Raw genomic sequence first — 23416 nt, 5'->3', positions numbered from 1 at the left:
TGCATAATATCATATTATCATGGGAGAGATATCTTTGCGTAATCTGTTCAGTTTGGGGCTTTGTAGATTGTATCATTGTGGTGTTTGCCTTTGGCAGGTATTATCTCTGATGATGGATGATTATACACTGATTGATTAAGATCCAGCTTAGCAATGTGCTATAGTACTAAAACTAACTGAACTGCTGAAGGTGATAATTTATTTAATTTGCAAAAGATGAGAAGTGCAGGTGTGGTGCAGTTATCAAGTTTCTAGTATAGTTTTTCATAAAATGGTTGAGTTTCTACTATTTGCAACAGTGAGCTGGTGGCCGGCCAGGCGCTCTCCTTTTCTGCAAAAAATTTACCGTGACCTTAAAAATTAAAGGCATAAGGGCATCTCCAATGTGCATGTAAAGTTAACCTTAAGCACTAAAATAATATTTGTAGTATAACTTTATGTATTGGGAAGTAAACTCACAAGAGAATATATGGCTATGGCTAACCTTAAGAGCAAGTATAATATGAGGTTGTAAGTGGGCTAAATGCTAAGGTGGTGGAGAGAAGAGAGGAGAGAGAGGAGAAGCGGGCTGTAAATTTACAGCCGGCTTGGACGCAAGAACTAAGAAATTCTGTGAGAGAGACAAGAAATTCTGTGAGAGAGACAAGTGGGCACTATATTAATTATAAATAGTTAACTATTATATTTGTGGGTTAAGAGAAGACTGCAAAGAACCTTATAACCAACAAGTCGGCTGTATTATTAGCCTTGCTCTAAGCTTAGAGCTAGCCATAAGAAATATAAAATTAATTTATATCTTTTCCATGTGTATGTTGGCTTTGAATCTTCATGCTAAAATGGATGAATACAATTTGTTTTCCTTGGTGGGCCACACCTTAAGGTGAAGAAGAGATGTTATACATTATAGCATTTACCACGAGTAAAAATATATATGGTTGTGGTTTTCACCTTATGGTTATGGTGTATCTTAACACTGAGGATACCCTAATGCAGGGACATGAGGAGTGGTCTTGCTAGGCCATGTGGGAGCCAACTTACCAGGTCAGGCGAAGCAGTGGCTCCGCATGACCACGCGTGCCCTAGAGAAGCTATGGATGGCTTCCCAAGGAAAAACGTTCCGAAGATGAAGCCACGCTCAGGTAGCTCCATTACTCGCCGTCGTGGTTCCAATCTCATCGTCGATATGTTCTACTGCGACCTTTGCTCAAGCCTGCTTTGTTGCTAGGACCTTTGCCCAGACAACTCCACCGTCTTGTACTCAACCTGGTTACTCCACCATCGGTGCCCCTTGATTTGGCCTGATCATATTCGTGACCTGATCCAATGAGCACATGACCATATTGCAAGGAGCTCAACCACCGGAATCTAGTCCACTCAGAGCGTGGTGGCCGGAGTAGGATTGTAGGAAACACAATGGCGATTGAGGTAGAGATGGCGATGCGCATAGTCTGAGAAGGGAGATGTTGGAGACTAGGAGAGGATAGCAATGGTGATTGAGGTGTTCGGAAGAACAAGGAAACGACAGCACCAGTATGGTAAAGCAACCGACGTGAGGCGGACAAAGAAGCGACCGGAGAATGGAGGAGAAGAGTCGTCAATGAACATATGGAAGAAGGGACTGATCAGAGGGGGAGGGGGTAGGAAAGGAAAAAAGAAAAGAAAAGAGAGGGTGACTGACAGGTGAGTCCACAAGAAGCTTAAGGGTCTATATGTATTTCTTTTATTATAATAGGGTTTAAATCAATTTATAAAAAAAATATTATGAGAGCTGGTATATAAGCTATCCATGGACTCAGCCGGTTTGATAAATGATAATGAACATTTTCTTCAACATGATATTTTTAAAGGCATGGATCTAATCAACCATTTTCAAATTTCAAATTTTTTACATTTGCATGCGTTACAATCTGATAAACCACTCTTCCACATGCAATGGCAGCTTTTACCAGCCACCACCAGTCTACCACACGCGCGTGCATGCCGACGGACGGTCCGTCCTCCCCTCTCGCGCACGACAACAGAACAAGAGATGGGGACGAGAAAGAAAGAGACCAAAGACGGACTCACACTCTCGTATATCCTCCCTCCTCTCCTCTTTCCCAGTGGAATCCATGGCTCCTCTCGTCGCTTTCGTCCCTGCCCATCTCACACGCACGCACGCACATCACGCACTGCGTCTGCATGCATGCGTCTGGCCGGCTCCCTCCCCCTTTCGGCCCGGAGAAAGGCGGGGTACGTCAGTCCCATCAAAAGAAGCCCCGAGTGCGCGCTGGATCGAGAGCCGCGTGACACGATCGTCGTCGTTGATCCATTCCATTCTCGTTGGATGATCGCGTCTTGGAAAGTCATGATATGATGAACGTAACGTCCCGTTCTTTTCTGATTAAGATGTAAATTTTATTTTCGTTTTTATTTGTTTGATTTCCAAACGGCTAGAACAGTGTATATTTTTTCATCTTAAGTAGAAACGAACATCACGTAAAGGTCCTGCTCGTCATGGTCCTAGTTAATTTTTACTTCCAAATTTTATACTACTAAGTGGTAAACAAAATTATGAAGTGGGTTTTTATGCGGCAGCGTTGGTAACAAAGATTCGTGAACGGAAGCCGGCCGCCATTGATGGAAGTGGAGGATGGCAGTGGCGGTGGAGCAGAGTATGCCACATGCCACGCTTTGAAAGCCTGAATCAATCGGGTATTGTTCGATCGATTTGTGCGTTCTCTGAAGAAGAATGGGTGGCTCTTTCAGCTTTGGCTGAATCTCCATCGATCGATCGATCGGCAAGGCAATCGATCAAGCTCCCCAACGTTCCGAAATGCAGCCGTCAGAAAAAGAGGGAAAAAATAAAGGAGTTAAAAGCGACTTTGGTTTGGTCAACCTGGTAATCAAGCACTACTGATCATCATCTTTTTTTTTTTACGTGCCTTGATTTGTGTGGCTCTCTCTGCCATGGAACTTGGGGTTCTTTCTTTCACATTCTGCCTACTGAATTCTGTACCGGCCAACCAACCAGCAATGGTTGATTTTTTTTTTCTGGTGCTTTGTTGTACAGCCACAAACCCATGTTGTTTTGGACAGATGTGCTATCCAAGCTTCTGAAACTTTTTAGGATTGGTATTTGTAAATGGAAATTGTATGAGTAGGTTTGGCTCGAAAAGAACTTGCTTTCCTGATAGCATTATGATTTAGGACACCAAAGTTGTGTTTGGGACATGAGAGAGTAGGATTCATCAAGAAAGGAAAATAAATTCAGATTAGGGTAATTATCCCCAACAGAACATATTTGCATCCATGTACAAACATGGCATGATGCTCCAGTGTCCCTTTGATGATCTGTTCTGTCAATCATTTCAGTTCTTCAACTACCAAACCTTGTTCATTGCAGGGGAACTCGAGTTCAGGTGTTGGCACCTAACTTGGCAAATCTCTAGCACTTGTCTTACTACCAACTGCATCTGCAGGAAACAATATACAAATGTGCAGGCCTAATAGACCACGAATCTGAAGATGTATGCTTGCTTCCAACACATAAAGCTCGGATTCCAGCTCCTGTGTTCTATGATTGCGGCGATCCAATGATCACAAATTCGGCACCCAAAGAGCAGCAGTAAAATACACAAGAATCCTTAAAAAGCTATCTGCAAAGGATGTACTTTGCATCTTAAACTGAATATATAATAGTACATCACCCTGCTTTTGATTAATAAATACCCCTCTGTATGTGCCAACTCTAAGATGCAATGCAAATTAAGGTACCAACTTACTTCCCAAGCCAGAAACAATCTTGACCTCAGTAAAATGGCCTGAGTAAGAGTGGTGATTTCTTACAGTGACTTGGTACCTACTAACTGAAACTCTGAATATGATGCATTCAGAGCTACTGATCATCTTCTTCTCTGTTGAGAGATGCTGAACCCAACACAACCAAACTGAACATCGCATCAGCTGAAAATGCACTTCTGATGAAATGATGAGCATGAACTCTAAAAACACAGATCAGTTCAACTGGCCGGCCACTGACGATCGTGTCAGCTACTGACTTCGGCGATGCTGTGCAGTGATGGGCGCCATTGACGATGCCTAGAATGTGTCGCCGAGCTGCTCCGTTGGCCGTCTCTGTCATGCTGCAAACCACAATAGGATGGGTGGCAGATGAGTAATCAGAATTCAGAACATGGCACTTTGTTAATCTTTTATATAGTTTAGGAGACCTTGGAATCAAATCAAATTAAAGATAAAGCAAAAATTGGTACAATCCAAAGAATTAGTGTTGGATGATTCTTCATGACCAATAGTTAATTTTTAGGAGTTAGGAGTAGCTGCAAGATTTTAGACTATTGAAAGTCTGGCCTTTCTTGGACTTTCTGCTATCATCTTGTAAACTAGCAGGTTCCATATTCCCCATGTATCTGACATCTTACAAGAGAATGTCAAACTTGCATGTTTTTATTTAGGAGATGACAGGAAAGAAAAATAAGTAAACCACCCATCCATGCCTTTTTCCATGTGGTGTGAGGAAATCATGGTATGGCACACAAGGTTGTTGTTTAAAGCTTGGTTTGGGAATAATTTGTCCACTAAGTACATAAATAAACAGAGCCATTATATCATGTTTAAGAGTACATTATTGCTAAACATATTCCTGGTATCATGATCAGGTATTATATGATATCTATAATGGATCTGGTTAGTTGGTTAGGTACTAGTGTGTCACAAGGAGGGTGGCCAACTAAACATAGAAATAACAGTTGGGTTGAGCAATAGCCTAAGTAACTTACTTGCCTCATAATATACTCCAAATTTAGAATGTTAACCAACTATGTGCTCACCTACTCCTAGACTCCTAGTGTTCACTCAACCAAAAGAAAGAAATTAATTGCATTGGAACATAGAGCTAAAATTCAACATGCAAATTCACAAATTTAAATTTCAAACATACAAAAATCTGTCCCTTTTGCTCAGAAATTGAGTTCTGGATACTTTACTTATGCAATTAGCACATATATCAATCAAATTGTTGCTTCCATTATAGGAGTATAATTAAGTTGATCGAATAGTAGGATTATAGGAGTAAATTGGCCATGGTAAGAACAGCTGAGATGATGAAAATCTTGCAGCAAGAAGATTGTGACAAACCTGATCAAGATTCTCATCGAGCTGCGTGTGGTCGTCGCCGCCGGAATTGATCCTAACTCCGGCGGCGGCGGCGGGCTTGGATTCCAGGTGATGATGCTGCGCCGCCGCCCTCCTCGACTTCTCCTCCTTCTTCGCCTGCAGCGCCCTAGTGACCTCGTCGACGGTGATGAGGCGGTAGGCCTGGCCGAGGAGCAGCGTGTCCCGCGGCTTGAGCAGCTTCACCCGCGTCACCCGCACCGTGCCGGTGCCGGTGCCGCGCCGTTCGGCCCGCGCCGGCGGCGGCGGCGGCGGCGGTGGCGGCCGCTTCTCCTCGGCGACGCGGAGGGTGACGAGCGCGACGTAGTGGCCCGGGTTGGCGCGCATGACCTCGGCGGCGGTGGTGGCCCAGTAGAGCCGCTCCACACGACCGCCCGGGTGCTGCACCACCACCGTCGCCGCCTCCGCCGCCTGGCAGTTCCCCATCGAGAACCGAGAACAAAACTAAAGCTTAACTTCCTTCCTCCTTGCTGGCGGCGAGCGGCGGCGCCGCGTGGCGGCGAGAGCGCACTGGTGGTAGTACGGTCGTCGCGGGCCGCGGCGGTGGGCGGTGGCGCGACGCGACGCGACACGAGAGCGATGCGATGCGATGCCGCCGTTGGCGCTCGCGTTGGAACTGAGGAGGGTGACCGTTTATATGTCGCCGCACCAGCGCGGTGGGTCATTTACGGCCTACCGCTCACAATTTCGTCCTACTTTTTTTAATTTGTTTTTTGAGGACAAAGTTTTGATTTTTTTTAATTAGGCAAATATTGTTCAAACTTAGCAAAATTTTGTTTAAGTTTTTTTTTTTTCAAATTTTAGCCCTCTATAATTGTTTACTCATCCAGAAATATAGTTATATGCTGGCGCATATGCATGACTTTGTTCTAATCCATTTGTCAGGGACTTAAATAAGAGGATCGCATCCCGTATAATTGTGGCATCACAATATAAACTCTGGTGGGTTTGAGCTATACAATAAAAGGTTAATGTTGTTTTCCGTATTTGATCGTTTACATTTCAACATTAACCTCTTTTTTTAAAAAAGATTAATAACCCGGCCTTTACATCCACAACCAAAGTTACCCTCTCTTTTACTCTCTTTTACATGACTGTTGTTTGGGTTTACTTGAAAATTTTACTTTTCCATGTCATGGAAGAAGATTTTACATAAGAACAAAGGATGGTTCTAAAGGGTCGGTGATCATACATCCTATCAATGGTCTATGCCTCTATGGTCTAACAACCAAGCATGCAGTTTTCAAGAACACTTGATCGGAAAGCAAGAAAAAAAGGCACAAGACAAATGAAAAGTTATTGGCGATGGCGTGTCCAGATACTACTTTAATTTCTATTTGACATCTAGTGTTGGCAATTTGCTGTAGTATAATAAAAGAAGCTTTATGAAGATTATTTAACTTACTTTTCTTGGATACAAATAGCCGTTTTCGGCGCCTCATATCTGGAACTGCCTTTTCGCCTCGTTGATAATAATTTTTTTAGATAATAATGGCTGTTGATAGTAGTGTCTGTTAGTATAGCCTGTAGTTCTGTAATTATTTTTTTCCGTTATATCGATATGAAACACCGAATCATATTTTTTGTTTGTTTTAAAAATATGTATAGCAGTTGTTGTTACTTTCTACTCTCTCTGTTCGATATCATAAACTGTTTTAGTTTTGTTTAAGTCAAATTTCTCTAACTCGTACGAGCATCGATCTCTCGTGTAAGATGTTTTCTTAGCAGAGTAATACTGATTAATTAATAAATGTGTCCACTAAACATGAACAATTCCCTTGTACGAGCATCTCGTATAAACAGTATACTTAATTTCTCATTCAAGTAAAGACTTTGAAGCCATCCCAGATTAGTACTGTACGGTCTGTACCAGAGCTTACAGCCACAAGCGTTACCGTCAGATTTCAGAAGTACTGAAGCAAATGTCAATGGTTTCACTCTGAAAACTTTAACCACCACCGATCGCTCGGAGTACAAGTATATGTGGTTTGTTGAGATTGTATACGAAATACTCTTGTTGTATGACGTTGTTAATTTTTAGACATGACGTATGATCATTTATTTGGTTTGAAAATTTAGTGCAAACACAAAATATATTTCTCATGCTTAACTCATCATGTACGTGAGAAGATTGAGGACTATACGCATACATGTAGCTACTCGGGTTTCATCAATAGCACTACAAAACGAAAAGACAACATCTTCATTTAAGTTTTGGATGCATATAACTATAAATATTCTATCTTATGTGAAAAAAGTAAAAAATAAAATAAGACTTTTGGATGAAGAGAATACTTTTAATAAAAAATAATTCACAATAAAATAAATAATACTTAATATCGTTATTCTAATAAAATAATTGGTCCTATGTTATAGCCTAGAAAGTCAATAACTACATCTAGATTTCCTGAAATCACACACAGCCGCAGGCATATGTCATTTTTGGATCTTCCCATGAACATTTTTCCCCCATCAACGCACAATTTCTCCGCCACGGCTGGGGGATCGGCTCGGCCGCCACGGTGGCACGAGATCAGCGCCAATGGGCCTAGCGCTGACACGCGCTAAGCCGACGGCCTATTTTTGGTTAAAATTTTTGGTAGGGGTTAGTTTCGAAATAAGTTTTCGAAAAGGGTCAATTTGTCAAAAAAAAGGGGCAAACTCAGAACAAAAATTATCAGGATCCAATACATATTAATTATCTAAACTAGCTGGGTGGTCCGTACAATTGTGCGGCTAGCATCAATACAAAATTATCTATTTTTTAACATGTTTTTTCTTGAAATTTATTAAATAGATATCTCATCGTCTTAAGATTTTGAAAGACCAAATCTTATCATCTCTATGTTTCTAATTTTATAGTTTTTAAAAGTCACACCAGTTACTAATGTTTTACTTCTATCATCCCTTCTTTATTTGCTTGCTCGATCGATCTACCACTACTTCTATTCATTCTCTTTGGAACCTTTAAAAATTGGACATTATAGCTTTTAGAGTTTATTGTCTCATTGGGTTTTGGTTTTTATAATGTTTAGAAGTCTCGTTAAATGCTGTCACTATACTCCTCTACGTCTTGTTAACTGCCTTCTCTCTTTATTGTTATTGGCATTTTAAAAATCAAACGCTTGCCTTCATTTTTTACTTTCTAGAAGTCCTGCCAAACCGTTAACGGCTTTGCCACTGTACTCTTTTGTGACTCGCCCGCTGCCTCTCATCTTTATTGTCATTGAGATTTTAAAATCGAACATGATTATTATTGGTTTATTTTTTACTTTTTAAAAGTTTTGAACCTTTAAAAATTGGACCATATAGTTTTTAGAGTTTACTTTCTCGTTGAGTTTCATTTTTATAATATTTAGAAGTCCCGTCAAACGCGCTGCTACTATACTTCTTTATGACCCGTCCACTGCCTCATCTTTTTATTGTTACTGAGATTTTAAAAATTAAACATAATTATCATTTTGGTTTTTTTTTTTACTTTGTAGAAGTCCTGCTAAACCATCCACAGCTTTACCACTGTAATCCTCTATGGCTGCACGTTGCCTCCCCTCTTTGTTGTCATTGATATATTAAAATTAAACATGATCATCATTATCGTTTATTTTTTACCTTTTAGGCGTCCCGCCAACCGCCTTAACTGTGTTGGTTAACGGCCTGTCCATCATTCCTCCTTTTAATCATAATTGGGATTCTATTTAGAGTTTTGTTAGTAGTTTTTAGATGCCCAATCAACCGTCACCACTCTACTCTTTACATGCACGTTGCTTCTCCCCTCTTTATTATCATCTGTCATTTGTCATCGTTGTGTTCTATATGTACTTTATTTTTTATTTTGAAAATTTCATATTTTCATTCCGATATGTTTTATTTACAAAATTATATTCCTACTTGAACTCTTATAGTTATTTTTTTATTTTCAAATTTTATTTTATTTGTTATTCTGATTTTTAATTAATCTCGTCATGTATTCTGGATGGTCTCTTCTTTTAATAGTCTTTATTTTTTTATTACAAATTTTGGTTATTTATAAATTGTATTCAACTTTTTTCTAATTTCAGAATTTATTATATTTTCCTTTTTTCCTACAGTTAATGTGGTAATTTCTAGCATCCGTATTGAGTTTTTATTACATTTGTATTTTGAATTTAAAGGATTTTTTCAAGAATATGCAAAAGAAACATAGAAACAATCTAGATCTGGTGATAATGCACATGTTCTTTTGCTAGTTTTTAGTGTGCCCGTTAATTTTTATTGGAAGGTGTAAATCACTGTTAAAAACAATGATAGGATTATACGCGTGTGGTACAACTATTTTACTGCTGCCTCACATGAAACCTACTCTAGTTCTGTTTCCTTTTGCTAAGTTATATTCCTTTCCAAATAGAGTCTGGTGTCCTGATGCTACTACTATACGCCATACTCAATCTGAGTTATATCATACTAACATGTCCGCTTCTATAGTGCTTATGTGGAATAACAGTATATTTCCAAAATTTTACGCATTAAATCTTAACCCTTGAGATCTAGATTTACTATGATTTAGTGGTATATATTTTTCTCTTTTTCTTCGATTAATGTGGGAGTTTCTAGCCCCACAGCGAACGTAGTGCCTTCTTTCAAAGCTGTTTTAATAATATAATAAATAGATAGATTATTTAGTGATATACTAGAATTAAATAATTTAACCAGGATCCCGACCCTAGTTAATAGTACTACGTATGAACGCTCCTGTGTATAAATGACGAGATTGTATACAAAATACTCTCAATGGTTTTAATATGTATGATGCCGTTAATTTTTAGACATGACGTATGGTCATTCATCTGGTTCGTAAATTTAATGAAAAAAAAAATCTCATACTTAAGCACTTTTAATAATAAAATAAATAATCCCCGCAAAAAAATAATAAAATAAATAATATTTATAGTTATTTCAATAAAATTGATGGTTATATGCTATAGCCTAAAAAAGTCAATAACTACATCTAGATTTCCTGAAATCACACGCAGCCACAGGCATATGTCAATTTTGGATCTTCCCATAAACATTTTCCCCCATCGACGCACAATTTCTCCATCTACTCGAGATACCAGATGTGACTGATCGAGCTCAAGCTAGCTCGTGGAATGGAAGAAAAAGAACTTGCAGCTCCAAGTGGCCGGCGGTGATGTGAGAGCTGAATTAGGTTGATCAGTTGAGAATTGAAGGCCAAGAATTCAGTCGGCAACAGCAGAAGTCCACGTACTGCTCAAGGGACATGAGAATTGAGGATTCATAAATCTCGTACTTGAGTATCAAGAATCGCTTTCCGACGTCGTCAAGATCATCAAGGATGTAGATACACGACGCTATATTCAATTGTACTGTGCTGAATTTAAGAGGCCATGTGAGGATCGGTTTGTGATGTCCACGTATTCAGGATTAGACCACAGGCCCGGCTAGATACAAATGTTACTTCAGTTTTCGTAAGCACGTTTTTTAAATTATATTAAACGGCATATTTCGTGAGAAAATTTATTATATAAAATCTATTTTTAAAATATTAGATAAATCTATTTTTATGTTTAAAGTAACTAAAGTTTAATTAATTATATGTTAATGATTTTCTTTTCATGCCCGTACTTAATTTACTGCAGTAAACTTGAACGGAGCCATAGTAGCACTGTTTCCAGGCTATTACAAAACTGTAAGGCCTTGTTCGGTTGGGCCGGGAACGGCTGGGATCAGGGCCCAATCTCCATGGATCACCCTGGCGAGGAAACAATCTCGGCCCATGTGAAATTGTACGTTCGGTTAAGCCCTAACGTGAATTTTAGCCCGGCCCACCACGGGGTTTCCCTGTGCTGTCTGCCCGGGAAAAAATCACCTACTCTCCAGAGGAGCGGAAAAATTCCTCGAGAGGAGCGGCGGCGCAACGAAGACCCGGACGCGATGGCGGGAGCGGCGCGATCCGGAGGCGCACAGCTCTCTCCTCCGGCCGCCACCTTCTCTCCGGTGAGCACGCTTCCTTTCCCTCTCTCCCCTCCTCTTTCAAATTTAGGGTTAGGGTTTCCTTCTCTTCTCCCTTTCCTGTCGTCGCACGCACCGTGCCGTAGGGCCCGGCCGTCTGGTCGTGCTCCGGCGCCGACGCCGACGCCGACCGCATGTTCAGCTCCGGCTCCGACTTGGGCGGCTTGGGCTTGGGCTTGGGTGGCTTCGGCGTCGGCGGCGCCTTGTCCTTGTCCGGATCTGGCGGCGGCGCCGGGACACGGGAGGGTTCTTAGACGCCGGAGAGGAGAGGAGAAGGAGGAGGAGAGGGTTCTTGGTTCTTGGCCCGTAGCATCTCTGTAAGACTCTCCAAAACCCTGATGAAATTCAGAGTCATGTAGATGTAGTTGCAGTTGCAGGTTTGCGAAATCTGAAGGAATTCAGAGTCATGTAATTGCAGGTGCAGTACAGAGGAGTTTCTTCTTTCTTTTACTTTCCAAAGTTGCAGGGTTCGAACTTAATTCTTCTCAAGATTGCAAAATCTGAAGAAATTCAGAGTTATGTAGATATAGTTGCAGACTTGCAGTGCAGAGATTTTCTTTTTTATTTGCTGGTAATAAGGTGTCAACAAATACAAGAAGCTTAATAGCATCAAAGTGAAACTAGCATACATATATCTGTCTAGGGGCCGATCAGCAGGAGCACTAAAGTGCTAATAAGAGTTGTTTTTTATTAGTCATTAGTTTATTGTGATATATATTTGATTAATCAATCAGATTTGTACTGGATTAGGATCCTCTGTGTTTATCTATAGCTAGCTCTTGCTCAAACTTCAGAATGTCACGGTGTTTAGTTGATACAAGGAACCATGATGATACTTTAGTGGTGAACCTTACATATGTGAAACTTAAATAGAAGATGAAACTTGCAGGGCTTTCCTATTAAGAGCATCGTTTCACCGTAGTGTATCATGTTGTCGCCAGATTCAGACAGCAAATGCAGTCAGTCCTCACTGTAAATTTTGGTCTAACTGAAGAAATGAACAAGCTGCTTGCTCTTCTTTTATCTCCATTGCTTGTTGTGAAACTGGAGCACACTTGTATAGCTGTACTTACAAAGTAGTGCTTGTTCCAGAAAAACAAAAGCCAATTAACTGTATTTTTGTTAGCTTCCTAGTTCCTGAACTTTCAAGTCTCTTTTCATCTTTGGTTCTATCAGACTGTTAGCATTCCATGTAGTGCATCAGCCTTAGTTTGGATATCAAGTGTGGCTCTTTTCTTTACTTGTCTGCTCTTCTGTAATCTGTACTCTGCATTAGTTCAATTTGATATTTGGTTGACAAAAAAGAACATATATGGTGCACTTCTTTTTGGAATTGATCCAATGTTGTTCCCTTTTTTTTTTCAGAGATGGGAACACTGCAGCTGGGTGACTGAAGCTCATGGTGGCATTAGTGCTAAGCAAACACTTGCATTCAATTTGTAGTTTAGCTCTTAGCTGGCTAGTTCTATTTATTCTAAAAAAACAACTGAATTGTAACCATTTTGATTACTTTGTGACCCTTTCATGTATGCATTTGTGAACGTACAGCATACATGTGTGTTTTCCCTGTGCTAAACAATGTTTTTTTTTACTGTGTCCTATGGATTTGATCTGGGAGAATGCATATTGGTTCATTGCTTACTTGGGAACGTACAGCTGCTGCCTTATTTTTCCCTGTGCTAAACGAAGGCAGGGTTTCTATGACAGGGATTAGAAACGGGCAGGGATTCGAACCCCGCAGGGATTGAATGATATGGGAGGGATTCACTGGATAGGTTCCCCTTGAGATTATATCCCAAGCAACCGAATAAGGCCTAAGGAAAAAGGTTGCCTGTAGCTGGAAAAGACGGAAGTCCTTTCTATTTCCCAAACAGGAATGCCACTAGACAATGTGTATCAATTTTCTTTTTGAGAAGGGTATTTTTTACCCGCCCTCTACATCCAACTAGATGATATATACAGTCTTTTTAATTTAGGAACATAGCCTATCAAACAGAAAACTTAGCCCTTAAATAACCTAATCTGAAATTCGCTCCTATAGAGATTGGACATTGTATATTATAAGGTAGTTGGAGTGTTGTCGGTGGAGCCGGCTCACTGGCCGCCGGCAAGGCGGCAACACTGCCGTCAAGGACTCCAGGACCCGTTCAGTTTATTGCCGCTTGCAATCTTACCAAATTTTAATAACGCAACAAACTCAACACACTTCAATCATTATTATCTTACTAAATTTTGATATTTCTAAAAGCTTCCTCTCTTAAAACTCTATCAAATCAAAGCCAACACTATCAAAATTTGAAAATGCCAATATGTGCTAAAATGTGACATTACCAAAATTTAATATGGTTGATTTCGGCAACGAAGTGAACAAGCCCCCCAGTCTCCGGGCTACCAAATGGCATAGCCCTTCTTCATCTACACGAGTGGAATAAGTTCACTTTTTTTACTCTCTTAACTAGTGGTCGAAACTGATTCGTATCCCTAAACCACAATACTGGATATCTCAACCTTCCCAACTATTAAAATCGGAACAGTTTGATTTCCTCGGTGGTTTTGGAGGTTCACGTGGCATTTACGTGGTATTATAATTAAAAAAATTTACGTGGGACCCATTTATCATTCACACCAAATTATTATATGACCCACTTATATGTGGGGCCTACATGTCATTCTCTCTCCTTCCCTTCTTCCTCCTCCTCCCTCTCTCTCATCTCCCCCCCCCCCCTTCTCTTCCCATTCAGCCTTCCTCGTTGCTCCTCCTTTCCCCCCACCCTCTGTCTCTCTCTCCACCTCTTGCTCTATTTGTAGCCGCGACGATGCCGATGCCAACAAGCTCAAGCAGGGGAGGGCGGTCGGCGGTTTCGATGGAACAGGACCTGGGTGTTGGCGTGGACCGAGACAGAGCCATCTCCAACCGAGGAGGCCGAACGGCTACAATGCTTGAGGAGGCCATTGCCGCCACCTGGGTCACAACCGTAGCGAATCGCATGCCTCGAATTGGGAAGGGAAAATGAGCGACGTCGTACTCGCAGTCGAGGCTCTCGACGGGGCACACGTCGACGCCAACGAGGGCCACCTAAGAGATGGTGTTGAATTGGGAGCGGCCGGTGAGGAGGAACCTCCACCGCCATCCCTGCGCCTCTTTGTCACCCTCGTCGTTCTCGTGTGCTAGGTCCTGGAAGAACGAGAAGCCGGAGGAGAGGAGTGGAGCTTGATGTCACCCTCTGGATCCACCTCACCATCATCCCCGCATGAATGGTCCCTTGGCTCCATCACCTCAGCCACTCAGCTCCACCACCGCCGCCGCCACCGCTGGCGCGCCACAAACACGAACAAGAAGGGGAGAACAACTCCGCCATTGCTCATTGGCCTTGTAGCAGTGGTCGTAGCCATTGGAGATCACCCCGGTGACTGCAAGGCAAGGAGGATAAGCAGCAACACAGGGGCCGCCACAGCCAACGAGGCCATCGCTCTCGCTAGGGCCTACATCCGCGATCCTTCGCGAGGCCGAGTCACTGCCACCGGTTCCGAGGCACCCTGGTGGGAGCTCGCCGCCGCTGCCGCTCCCCTCGTCTTCCTGTCGCCATCACCGCCGCTGCCCTCGTCCTCCCGACGCCATCGCCGTTGTGCAGAAGGAGAAGGCGGAAGGGGAGAGACTCAGCGAGATAAGAGGGAGAGAGAGAGAGAGAAAAGAGGGAGAAGGGAATAAGATAGAGGATGACAGATAAGTCCCACATGTTGGCTCGGTGTTTAGACTAGGTCAACGAGCCACGTCAGCAAAAGCCACCCTCAAAACCACCGAGGAAGTTATTTTGTACCGGTTTTAACAGTTGGATGTTCAAGATATATGGTATTGCGATTGAGGGGTACATATTAGATTAGACATATATTTGAGGGATTCAAAGTGAACTTATTCCTACACGAGTAGTTCGGTAATTCTGGTTCGACATGTGATAGATTCGGGATGTGCCTCAGTTGGGCCTCTAGCCCTCCACGGAAATAGGCCGAACTAGGCAGCAGTACGTAGAGCTTAAAGGGAAAAAAAGTACATACAAGGTCCCTCATTCCCATATTCTCACCCCTTCCACCTCGTCACCCCTTCTCTTTCCCATATTCTCTCCCTTCCACCTCTCTCTCACTCTTCTCATAATCTAGGCTGGCGGGGCAAGTCGGGAAAGGAGGTCTGTTGGCGTCTGCCGTGAGGCACCGCCGCAGCGACCAGCTATAGAGGGCGGCGGGTGGCAGGAGTGGAGCTAGGAGACGGCGGCCGGCGGGAGAGGACAGCCACCATGGCCTGCTGCGGGGGTGAAGGCGAGCACTGCGGCGGTGGGCCGCCACCCGTGGACGACGCCCGTGGGGAGGACCTGAACTCGCTCCGAGTCATGGCTCCTTAGGGCGGTGACGTCCCGCACGAGGTCGGTGGTGGCCAGCATCCTTGATGTGGCATCGATGGAAGTGAACGCCTTGAGGAGGAAGACAAGAGAGGGGAGGCGCAAGATCATGGACAAGCTCCGCTGCCGCTCTTCCCTGTCGGCTGCGCCGCGCGCCTCCAGTCTCCCCAGCTGTCGTCCGTCTTCGCTACCGAGCGCCGTCGCCGCTCTTCTCCGCTTCAGCTGCTGGTCGCGCCGCGCGCCTCTGATTCTCCTCGGCTGCCGCCCTCTTCGCCACTGAATGCTGCCGCCGCTCTTCTCCCCCATCGGCTGCCGATCACGCCGCGTGCCTTCGGTTCTCCCCCGGTGGCTGCCCGTTTTTGCCTCGAACTCGACAGACTCGAACCCCAGCGCCCCGGCCTGCTCCCACATTGCCTGTTGTCGGCCGTTAGACCTCGTCCTCTCCCACTTCACCCCGCCGGCCTCCTCCCCACCCGCTAGCTGCGTTGCCCAGACGAGGAGGAGAATGAGTAAGAGAGGAGGAAGGGAGAGAAGGGGGGAAAGAGAGAGGGTGATAACGTGATCACCCTTATTTTTATTTTTGGGGCCCACGCTGACTCAACCATCACGTTGAATAAAACTAGGGTCAAAACCGTCTGAGAACCTAAAGTGGTCCGGTTTTATAAGCTGAGGGATGACATGTATCTAGTTTTACGGTTGTGGGATGATTTTGTCACCAATGACAAGAGGAGGAACTATGTACTTTTTCCGAGCTTAAATTGGCCTGTAACGACTTCGGCCATGGACAAGTCGGCCCAGTGCTTTATCTAAATTCTAGGAGCAAAAAAGTTCACTTTACGTCCATATGGCGTCTACATAGCACTAAAAGCTCGTAGATGGTTTTTGGCTACGGAACACCGGCTTTGTAAGTTTGAGTGACGTGTTATAGTGTGGGACCACCTATATATTTGTCGACAAATTTTCTCCTAAAAATTTGACGGATGTAAGTATAGTACAATCATAGTATAATTACACTGTAACTTATATATAATTACACTGTAACTTGTATATAACTACAGTGTAACTTATATGTAAGTCTCACATAATTTTAAATCGTTAGATCTATTACAAGATTTGTTTTGGTGAGGAAGAAAACAAATCATAGCACACACATATGTGAAAGAATTTGTTCCCACAACCTCCATTTTACCGAAATTACATGTTACGGAGAGATTTATGAAAGTTACATACAAGTTACATTATAGTTACAGTGTAATTACACTACGATTGTACTGTAATTACATCTGTCAAATTTTTGAGGAAAAATTTATCGACAAATATATAGTAAAATTGCGTGTTATATATTCCAGTATAGTATTGCAGTTTAAGGATAATTTGAACTCGACGAGTCGACGTTAAGATGAGGAACCTCAATTGAACTTGTACCTATATATTTTCTCGATCGGTATACCGGCCCAAGTGGCTTCCGATGACGGCTATAAATAGGAACCAATTACTGGGCCTCTTTCTCCAGTAGCGCAGAAGGCCCTCTCCCTCATCTCGAGGCGGGAACCGCTCCCGAATATTCTAGAAGCTTCGGGAAGGGCGTCCCCCGCGCGTCGCCTCTCTGCTCTCCTCTCCACCCTCTCTTCATGGCTGCGTCGGCGGCGGCGGGGGCGAGCGGCGAGCCCCGGAAGAAGCTCCCCTCCTGGCCCTCGATGGTCCGCGACTTCGCCACCGACGAGTCCCACGGCGGTAAGCTAGTTCCTGTTAGCCCAAACACTCACTTGCACACACACAGCTCTCTCTCTCTCTCTCTGTCTCGATGAAACACACACTCAGGAGGCAATGACAGAGGAAGAAGATGAACAACACGCAATGAAACAAAGAGACGCAAGGAAATTTTTTGTCACTGCACACCAGTGAACCACCACCACCACACACTTCACTTTCTATTCTCCACACATTAATCACACACTGATTACGTGCTTAAATAGCACACACGCGCAGCAGCACACTAGCCACGTTTTTGCCGCACTAACCGGCCACCACTCACATGCCTTAGCCACTAATTAACCTCTAATCACGTCTCTATGCATGCAGGCCATATCTCTTTGCATGCAAATGCACTAACACACATGCAACACAGCTAACGGATCCACAATCCATGCCACTACTCCAGCTACTTGACTCGGCCACTACTCCCAGCCGATATCCACATATAACTTCCTACATGCAAGCACTTACCTGCCTCGCCGCGGGGCCGCCGCTGAGCTAGGCTGCTCCAGTGTTTCGCGTCATCGGCTAGGCTGATCCGTGGCCTCCGTGCAGAGCGCGGCATGTCCGTCCTGAAGCTGCGGGTCGACGGCGTGCGCTCCGCCTACGACGCGGCCGCGGCGGAGCTCGAGGCCGCGAAGCGCGCGCGGGAGGACGCGGAGCAGGAGCTCGGCGGGAACCAGGTGCAGGTCGCCATCGCCGTGGTGTCCATCCACGGGCTCGAGGTCTCTACCTCTCTTCCTCATCTGTCCTCGATTACGGCCAGTTTCGCCTGATTCGATTGGGTTTATTTCGTTTCGGTGCGTTTAGGCGACGATCTCGCACCTCCAGGAGGAAATATCGCAGGTGCGCTCTGATCTGGACGCGCTTAAGGTCAGTAAATTTTGGGGTTTCATCTGCGGTTTGCAGTAATATTCGCTGTTCGATTTTTTTTTGTTTAAATGTGACGCGCTGATTTGCTTATGTTTCTGTAACATTGCAATTGGGAAATGGTGCTGCGCTCTTGGTGTTTGATATAATGTCTCCAAAAGGGCAAGGGAGACATTGAGAGGTGAGTACGGGAGTTTTGTTGATTGCCCTGCTGCTGGTCTATTGAATGCATTTTGGTGAATACTTGGTTGCAAACAGCTAAGACATGCAACTTGCTCCTTGCAGGGATGAGTTCATCAGCCAGATGGATCAGTTAAACACAAAGATAAGGTAAGCAATGTTTGTCCTGCCGTTGAATCTGTGAGGATTTTCGCATGTTGTATAGTTGCACATTGGATTTGCTACAACAGATGCTGCATCTCTTGCTTCTTTGCTTGGAGCCAGCTTGATACTCTAAAAACATATATGTTAGTCTGTGTTAAAACCTTAGTTTAGGGCTTGGATAAGGGTATCAATGGATGTATTGTCTCGATCTCGAAATTCCTGATATGCATGAACTAAGGATCATAAGGGAATGAAAATGCTTCAGGTTTTTGTTACTGGGGGACTCGTGTGGTAATAACACCTACTTTCAGAATTCAGATGTTTCTTTTTTTTTTCTTTTTTGGCATGGTTAGCACTCATTAGTATGGAGGTTGACTACCTATATGGAAGGATACTACCAAGTTGGTTTTGGTGCTTCCAAACAATTCAACAGTCAGTAGCACTGATTATTTGCTTTTTTATGTCCATTTGCATTTGCTTTGCTAGGTGAAAATTTTCTTATAAGACCTTCTTGTTGATTATCAAAAGGTAAACAATATTCGTCTTGTGCAGGAAGTTCCAGCAGATGGTTTCTGTAGAATTAAATGGTAAGAAGTGCTCTGAGCTGTCATCAGGAGAAGGTAAGCAAGGAAGTCACGATGCATACATAATGATGTCCCAGAATTGTGTTTGAAGTTGCATACATAAGTTTGTTACTGAGATGTTCACCTTTCCAGGCCAACAGGTCACGGATTGGAGTTAGGTCATTGAGTTAGAAGGTAGTTTCGAAGAGTTGAATGGAAATGTGAGCAATGCTGATTCTGAGAGGTCTCTCTTTGAAGAACAATATGAAAAAGACGATCATGATAAGGTTCATCTCTATTTCCCCCAAATGCTGCATCATATCTCAAAGAACACTTTGTACATGCAAATAATGATTATGAATAACCACATCTGGCATTTGAAAACATGGAGCTAAAAGTACTTACTACTTTCTGGGGTATGCATCTGCTGATAAATCGCTATAACATGGGTTTTTAGAACATTTGGACTCTCATCATCTGCTTGTTGGCTTATCAACCGCAGCCAAAATTTGAAGTTTGAAACTTAATTTTAGAGTTGATATTGGGGTTTTTTCATTGTAGTTTATTTTTCAGCCTTGGCTTATTGAGAGGGAGGGTTTTAGTAGTTCTTTATCTCGCACTAATCAAGAAGCTAGTGCTTAAGGAGTTATGTTTTTTGCATTGGTAAAAAAAACTGAGTATTTTTGGCTTGGTTGCAGGTGACAGGCAAAGAATGTCACAGAAAAGGCTTTACCTTCCTCCGTTCCACAGGCAAGTTTGAGAGCAGCGATGAAGGCTCTACTTTTAGCGATGATGAGACCATTTTAGAGTTGCTGCCGTTAGGACCATCCACTTCACGCATTTTGGTGGCATCCACTTCTGTCAACAATGGCCAAAATATATATGCCTCTGACCAGCCACTATCTACATTACCTCCACTTCCTGATTTGGAGATACCCCAAAGAAAGGGTCCCTTGTGTATTGATGGCGATGCCAATGAAAGTGACAATGATGATACAGCTACAACCAGCAGTCAGGGGTCCTACATTGAGCTTCATACCATTCAGGATGAGTATGTGATAGGAGGTCCTTCTTGGGAAGCAATGATTGCGCCAATTACTGGGCTCGCTCTAGAGGAGGGGGAGGAGTTGATGATAGAGGGTCAAATCTTACTGGCCAATGATCAGAAAGCGAACCGCCTCATCACTTTGTTTGATGAGGAGGAAAGAGCCATGGTTCGAATGCTAGCTGCTCTTGGACAGCCATTACTGACAATGGGGACGTTTCCAACATCAAGGAGTTTCCTACTCAACCTTCCCCTGATATTTGTTTGCAAGGAGGACACAGAATGCTCCATCTGCAAAAGCACGCTTGCTACAAAATATAGATGTGCACGCCTCCCTTGTCAACACGTATTCCATATGCAATGCATACTGAAGTGGCTCTTGGCACAACATACCTGTCCAGTTTGCCGATATGAACTCCCAGTAGAAGACATTCAGGGGTAACAAAAGGTATGATTACTCTCCTCTGCATTCATCAACTTCAAGAAAGAAAGATAGGTTCCCAATCCACACATTAGACATGAAATGTCTCATACAGAAGTGATGCTCTAGTGCTAGTGGTAAAATCATTTGTCGTCAATGGCCATGTGATCTTGGCCCAGCACCTCCTCCTTTTCCTCCTATTCATCTGCTTCCAGCACATCCTCCTATACCGATTTGTTGGCTTGTCGCACTTCCCCTACTACCACCTCTTTCGCCGCCATCGCCGCCGCTACGTCGGAGCATGTCTTGTGCATATGGCAAGGAGCAAGAAGTCGTGGCGCAGGCCTTCTTGTTGCTGCTCACAGCGGTGGACCTGGTGCTGCTCGGTCCTCCAATCCTCGTTGAAGTCAGCACAGGCCTGGATCTCCATCCCGGCTCAGCATGGCCAAATCCGGCTTCTCTAGCGGCGATGCTGAGAGAGGACTCAGAGGAAGAGGAGGCGGGCGCGAGCGCACGTCGGCGAGAGTGAGGGGGACGGGAGGGGATTCAGCAGCGGTGGCCGACGGCGACGGGAATCGCCATCGCGGAGTAGCCGGGAAGGGAGGTGGCTCATTATATGAGGGGCGCAAGGGTTTGGAGAGACTGCGCGAGTGCGGGGTAGGGACGCAGGGTGTGGGCCGGTGTGGCCCGATCCAAGCCGTTTCGCAAGTGGACCGGTTGCGCAAGTGTAACCGGATGCATTTAAAAAAAAAAGGAATAAGTTCACCGGAGATTCCTCAAGTTAACAGCGAGATTTTTTTAAGTCTCTTAACCACAAAATCAGAAATCTTCACCCCTAAACTATACAAAACGGTCTAATTTAGGTCCCAAGACAGTATATATGCCTGGTTTTGCTGACGTGGCATAATAGTCAGCAAAAATAATAAAATAAAAATGTGGGGGCCCATATGTCAGTGAGAGAAAATAATTTGGGCCCCACTTCTCCCTTTTCCTTTATTTTTCTCTTCTCTTCTCAACTTCTCACGCGCAGGCGGGCAGATGCGGGTGTGCGGCCGACGGCGGAGCGGGCGCGGCAGCCAGCGCAGCGGGCGCTGCGGCGCGCGGGGAAGAAGCGGGAGAGGGGGAGTGGAGGCGGCCGGCGCCAGAGAAGGGGAGAGAGTCGGCCGGCGTGACCGCCTCTCCCCATCCGGAGCTGCGGCGGAGCTGCCCCAATGGTGGAGCCTCTATAGTCTCTCCCCTCCACCACCCGCCGCGATGTCTTCCGCTGCTCCGCCGCTGCCGCGCTCACCGGCGGCGACGCCCGACTCGACGGCGTCAACTGCCCAGACGCGCGTGGTCCGTGCGCCCTCACGACCACCGCGGGCGCCACGCCGCCGGAGTGGGCGGAGCGCCGCCCCGCCGTGTCCGTGGACTACGACCGGGGCCAACACGAGGCCCGCGCCGAGGTGGAGGGCGTGGGCACCGCGGCGTTCCCCGCGCGCCACCGCCTGCGCGTGGAGGAGAGCCGGTGGCAGCGGGACTGGAAGGTGTTGGAGGCCGCCGCGCGCGTGCTCGCGATCCCGCGCGCCGAGGCCGGCGCTGTCGACGCCGTGCTCAACTGCTAGGCCGGCCGCTTCGCCCGCGACAACTTCCCTCTCCTCATCCGCGTAAGGGCATCATCCCACGCTCTGTAGTATTTCATGAATTGAATTGCTGAGTATTTCATGAATTGAATTGCTGATGATATACATCGATGTGGTTGCCATGGTTGCGTTCTTATGATTTGCCATCACGCAAGTTATCGATTGCTTGAAATTACGAAAAGCGTCAACAATTCTATCAATCTAGCTGTGTTGTTCATTCAACCGCCGACTCCGCTCTCAGCCGCTGCCGCGGCGACTGCTGTATCTCTCCCCACTGCGCCGGAAGCCGCGCCCGCTCCGCCGTCACCGCACACCCACGTCTACCCGCGTGTGAGAAGTTGAGAAGAGAAGAGAAAAAGAAAAGAAAAAAGAGACGTGGGCCCACATCATTTTCTCTCACTGACATGTGGGCCCTCACATATTTATTTTATTATTTTTTCTAACTAGGATACCACGTCAGTAAAATCAAAACCAGGCATATATACTGCCTTAGGACCTAAATTAGACGGTTTTGTATAGTATACGGGTGAAATTTTCTGATTTTGTGGTTAAGGGACCTCAAAAAACCTCGCTATTAAGTTGAGGGACCTCCGGTGAATTTATTCCCCAAAAAAAAAACACCACGGACGGAAAATTAGCGCAGCGATTAGCTCGTATGGATGAAAAATTAATGCGGATTAACGGTCGAAAAATTTTGTGACGATTGGAAAGTTACGGATTTTTTAATTAGTTAAGATTATTACTAGCAAAGATGCCGGTATGTTACAACATATGAAATTAAATTTATTTTCTATGTGTACTTTGTGTTGTGCACCAAAAAATAAGTAGGGCCATGTTTAGATCCAAAATATTTCTTCAAACTTCCAACTTTTCCATCACATCAAAACTTTCCTACACACACAAACTTCCAACTTTTCCGTCACATCGTTTCAATTTCAGCCAAACTTCCAATTTTAGCGTGAACTAAACACACCCTAGGTTCAATAGGGCAAACCTCAACCATGGCAGCGCCGCGGCGGAGGGAGCAAAAGGAATACTAATGAGTGGGTACGCACACCCCTGTTCAGATCAGGGGCTGCCTTGCTTGGCCCTATTAAGCACACCAGCTTGCTTGCCCTACTAAGCACACCAGCTCCCCATCCAAAACCATCCTCATTCATTCTTGAGTAAATTTCACAAAACTACATGTTTTATGGTTCAAGTTGCAGAAAACCACACACATTTTGACACTTGCCACTTAAGTA

At 44.5% G+C, this 23416-nt stretch overlaps 1 protein-coding gene, 1 long non-coding RNA gene and 1 pseudogene across 2 annotated transcripts; 2 read left to right on the top strand and 1 right to left on the bottom strand.

Moving 5' to 3' along the window:
- Positions 1–3635: 3635 nt before the first annotated feature.
- LOC127775799 (uncharacterized) lies at positions 3636–5783 on the bottom strand. The gene is made up of 2 exons (XM_052302097.1): positions 5137–5783; positions 3636–4124 (listed from the first exon to the last, which is right to left on the bottom strand). The coding sequence occupies exons 1-2, from the start codon at positions 5596–5598 to the stop codon at positions 4029–4031; spliced, it is 558 nt and encodes a 185-aa protein (XP_052158057.1). The 5' UTR covers positions 5599–5783; the 3' UTR covers positions 3636–4028.
- Positions 5784–11033: 5250 nt separating this feature from the next.
- LOC127777788 (uncharacterized) lies at positions 11034–12777 on the top strand. The gene is made up of 2 exons (XR_008018369.1): positions 11034–11166; positions 12547–12777. It is a non-coding gene; the product is annotated as an uncharacterized LOC127777788 (long non-coding RNA).
- A 4346-nt stretch (positions 12778–17123) lies between these two features.
- LOC127775973 (uncharacterized) lies at positions 17124–20831 on the top strand (annotated as a pseudogene).
- The last annotated feature ends 2585 nt before the right edge of the window (positions 20832–23416 follow it).

This window comes from Oryza glaberrima, chromosome 6, assembly GCF_000147395.1.
Source record: "Oryza glaberrima chromosome 6, OglaRS2, whole genome shotgun sequence".
Taxonomy (NCBI): Eukaryota; Viridiplantae; Streptophyta; class Magnoliopsida; order Poales; family Poaceae; genus Oryza; species Oryza glaberrima.
The sequence above is the reverse complement of the archived record's forward strand: the minus strand, read 5'-3'. Positions and strand labels throughout refer to the sequence as shown.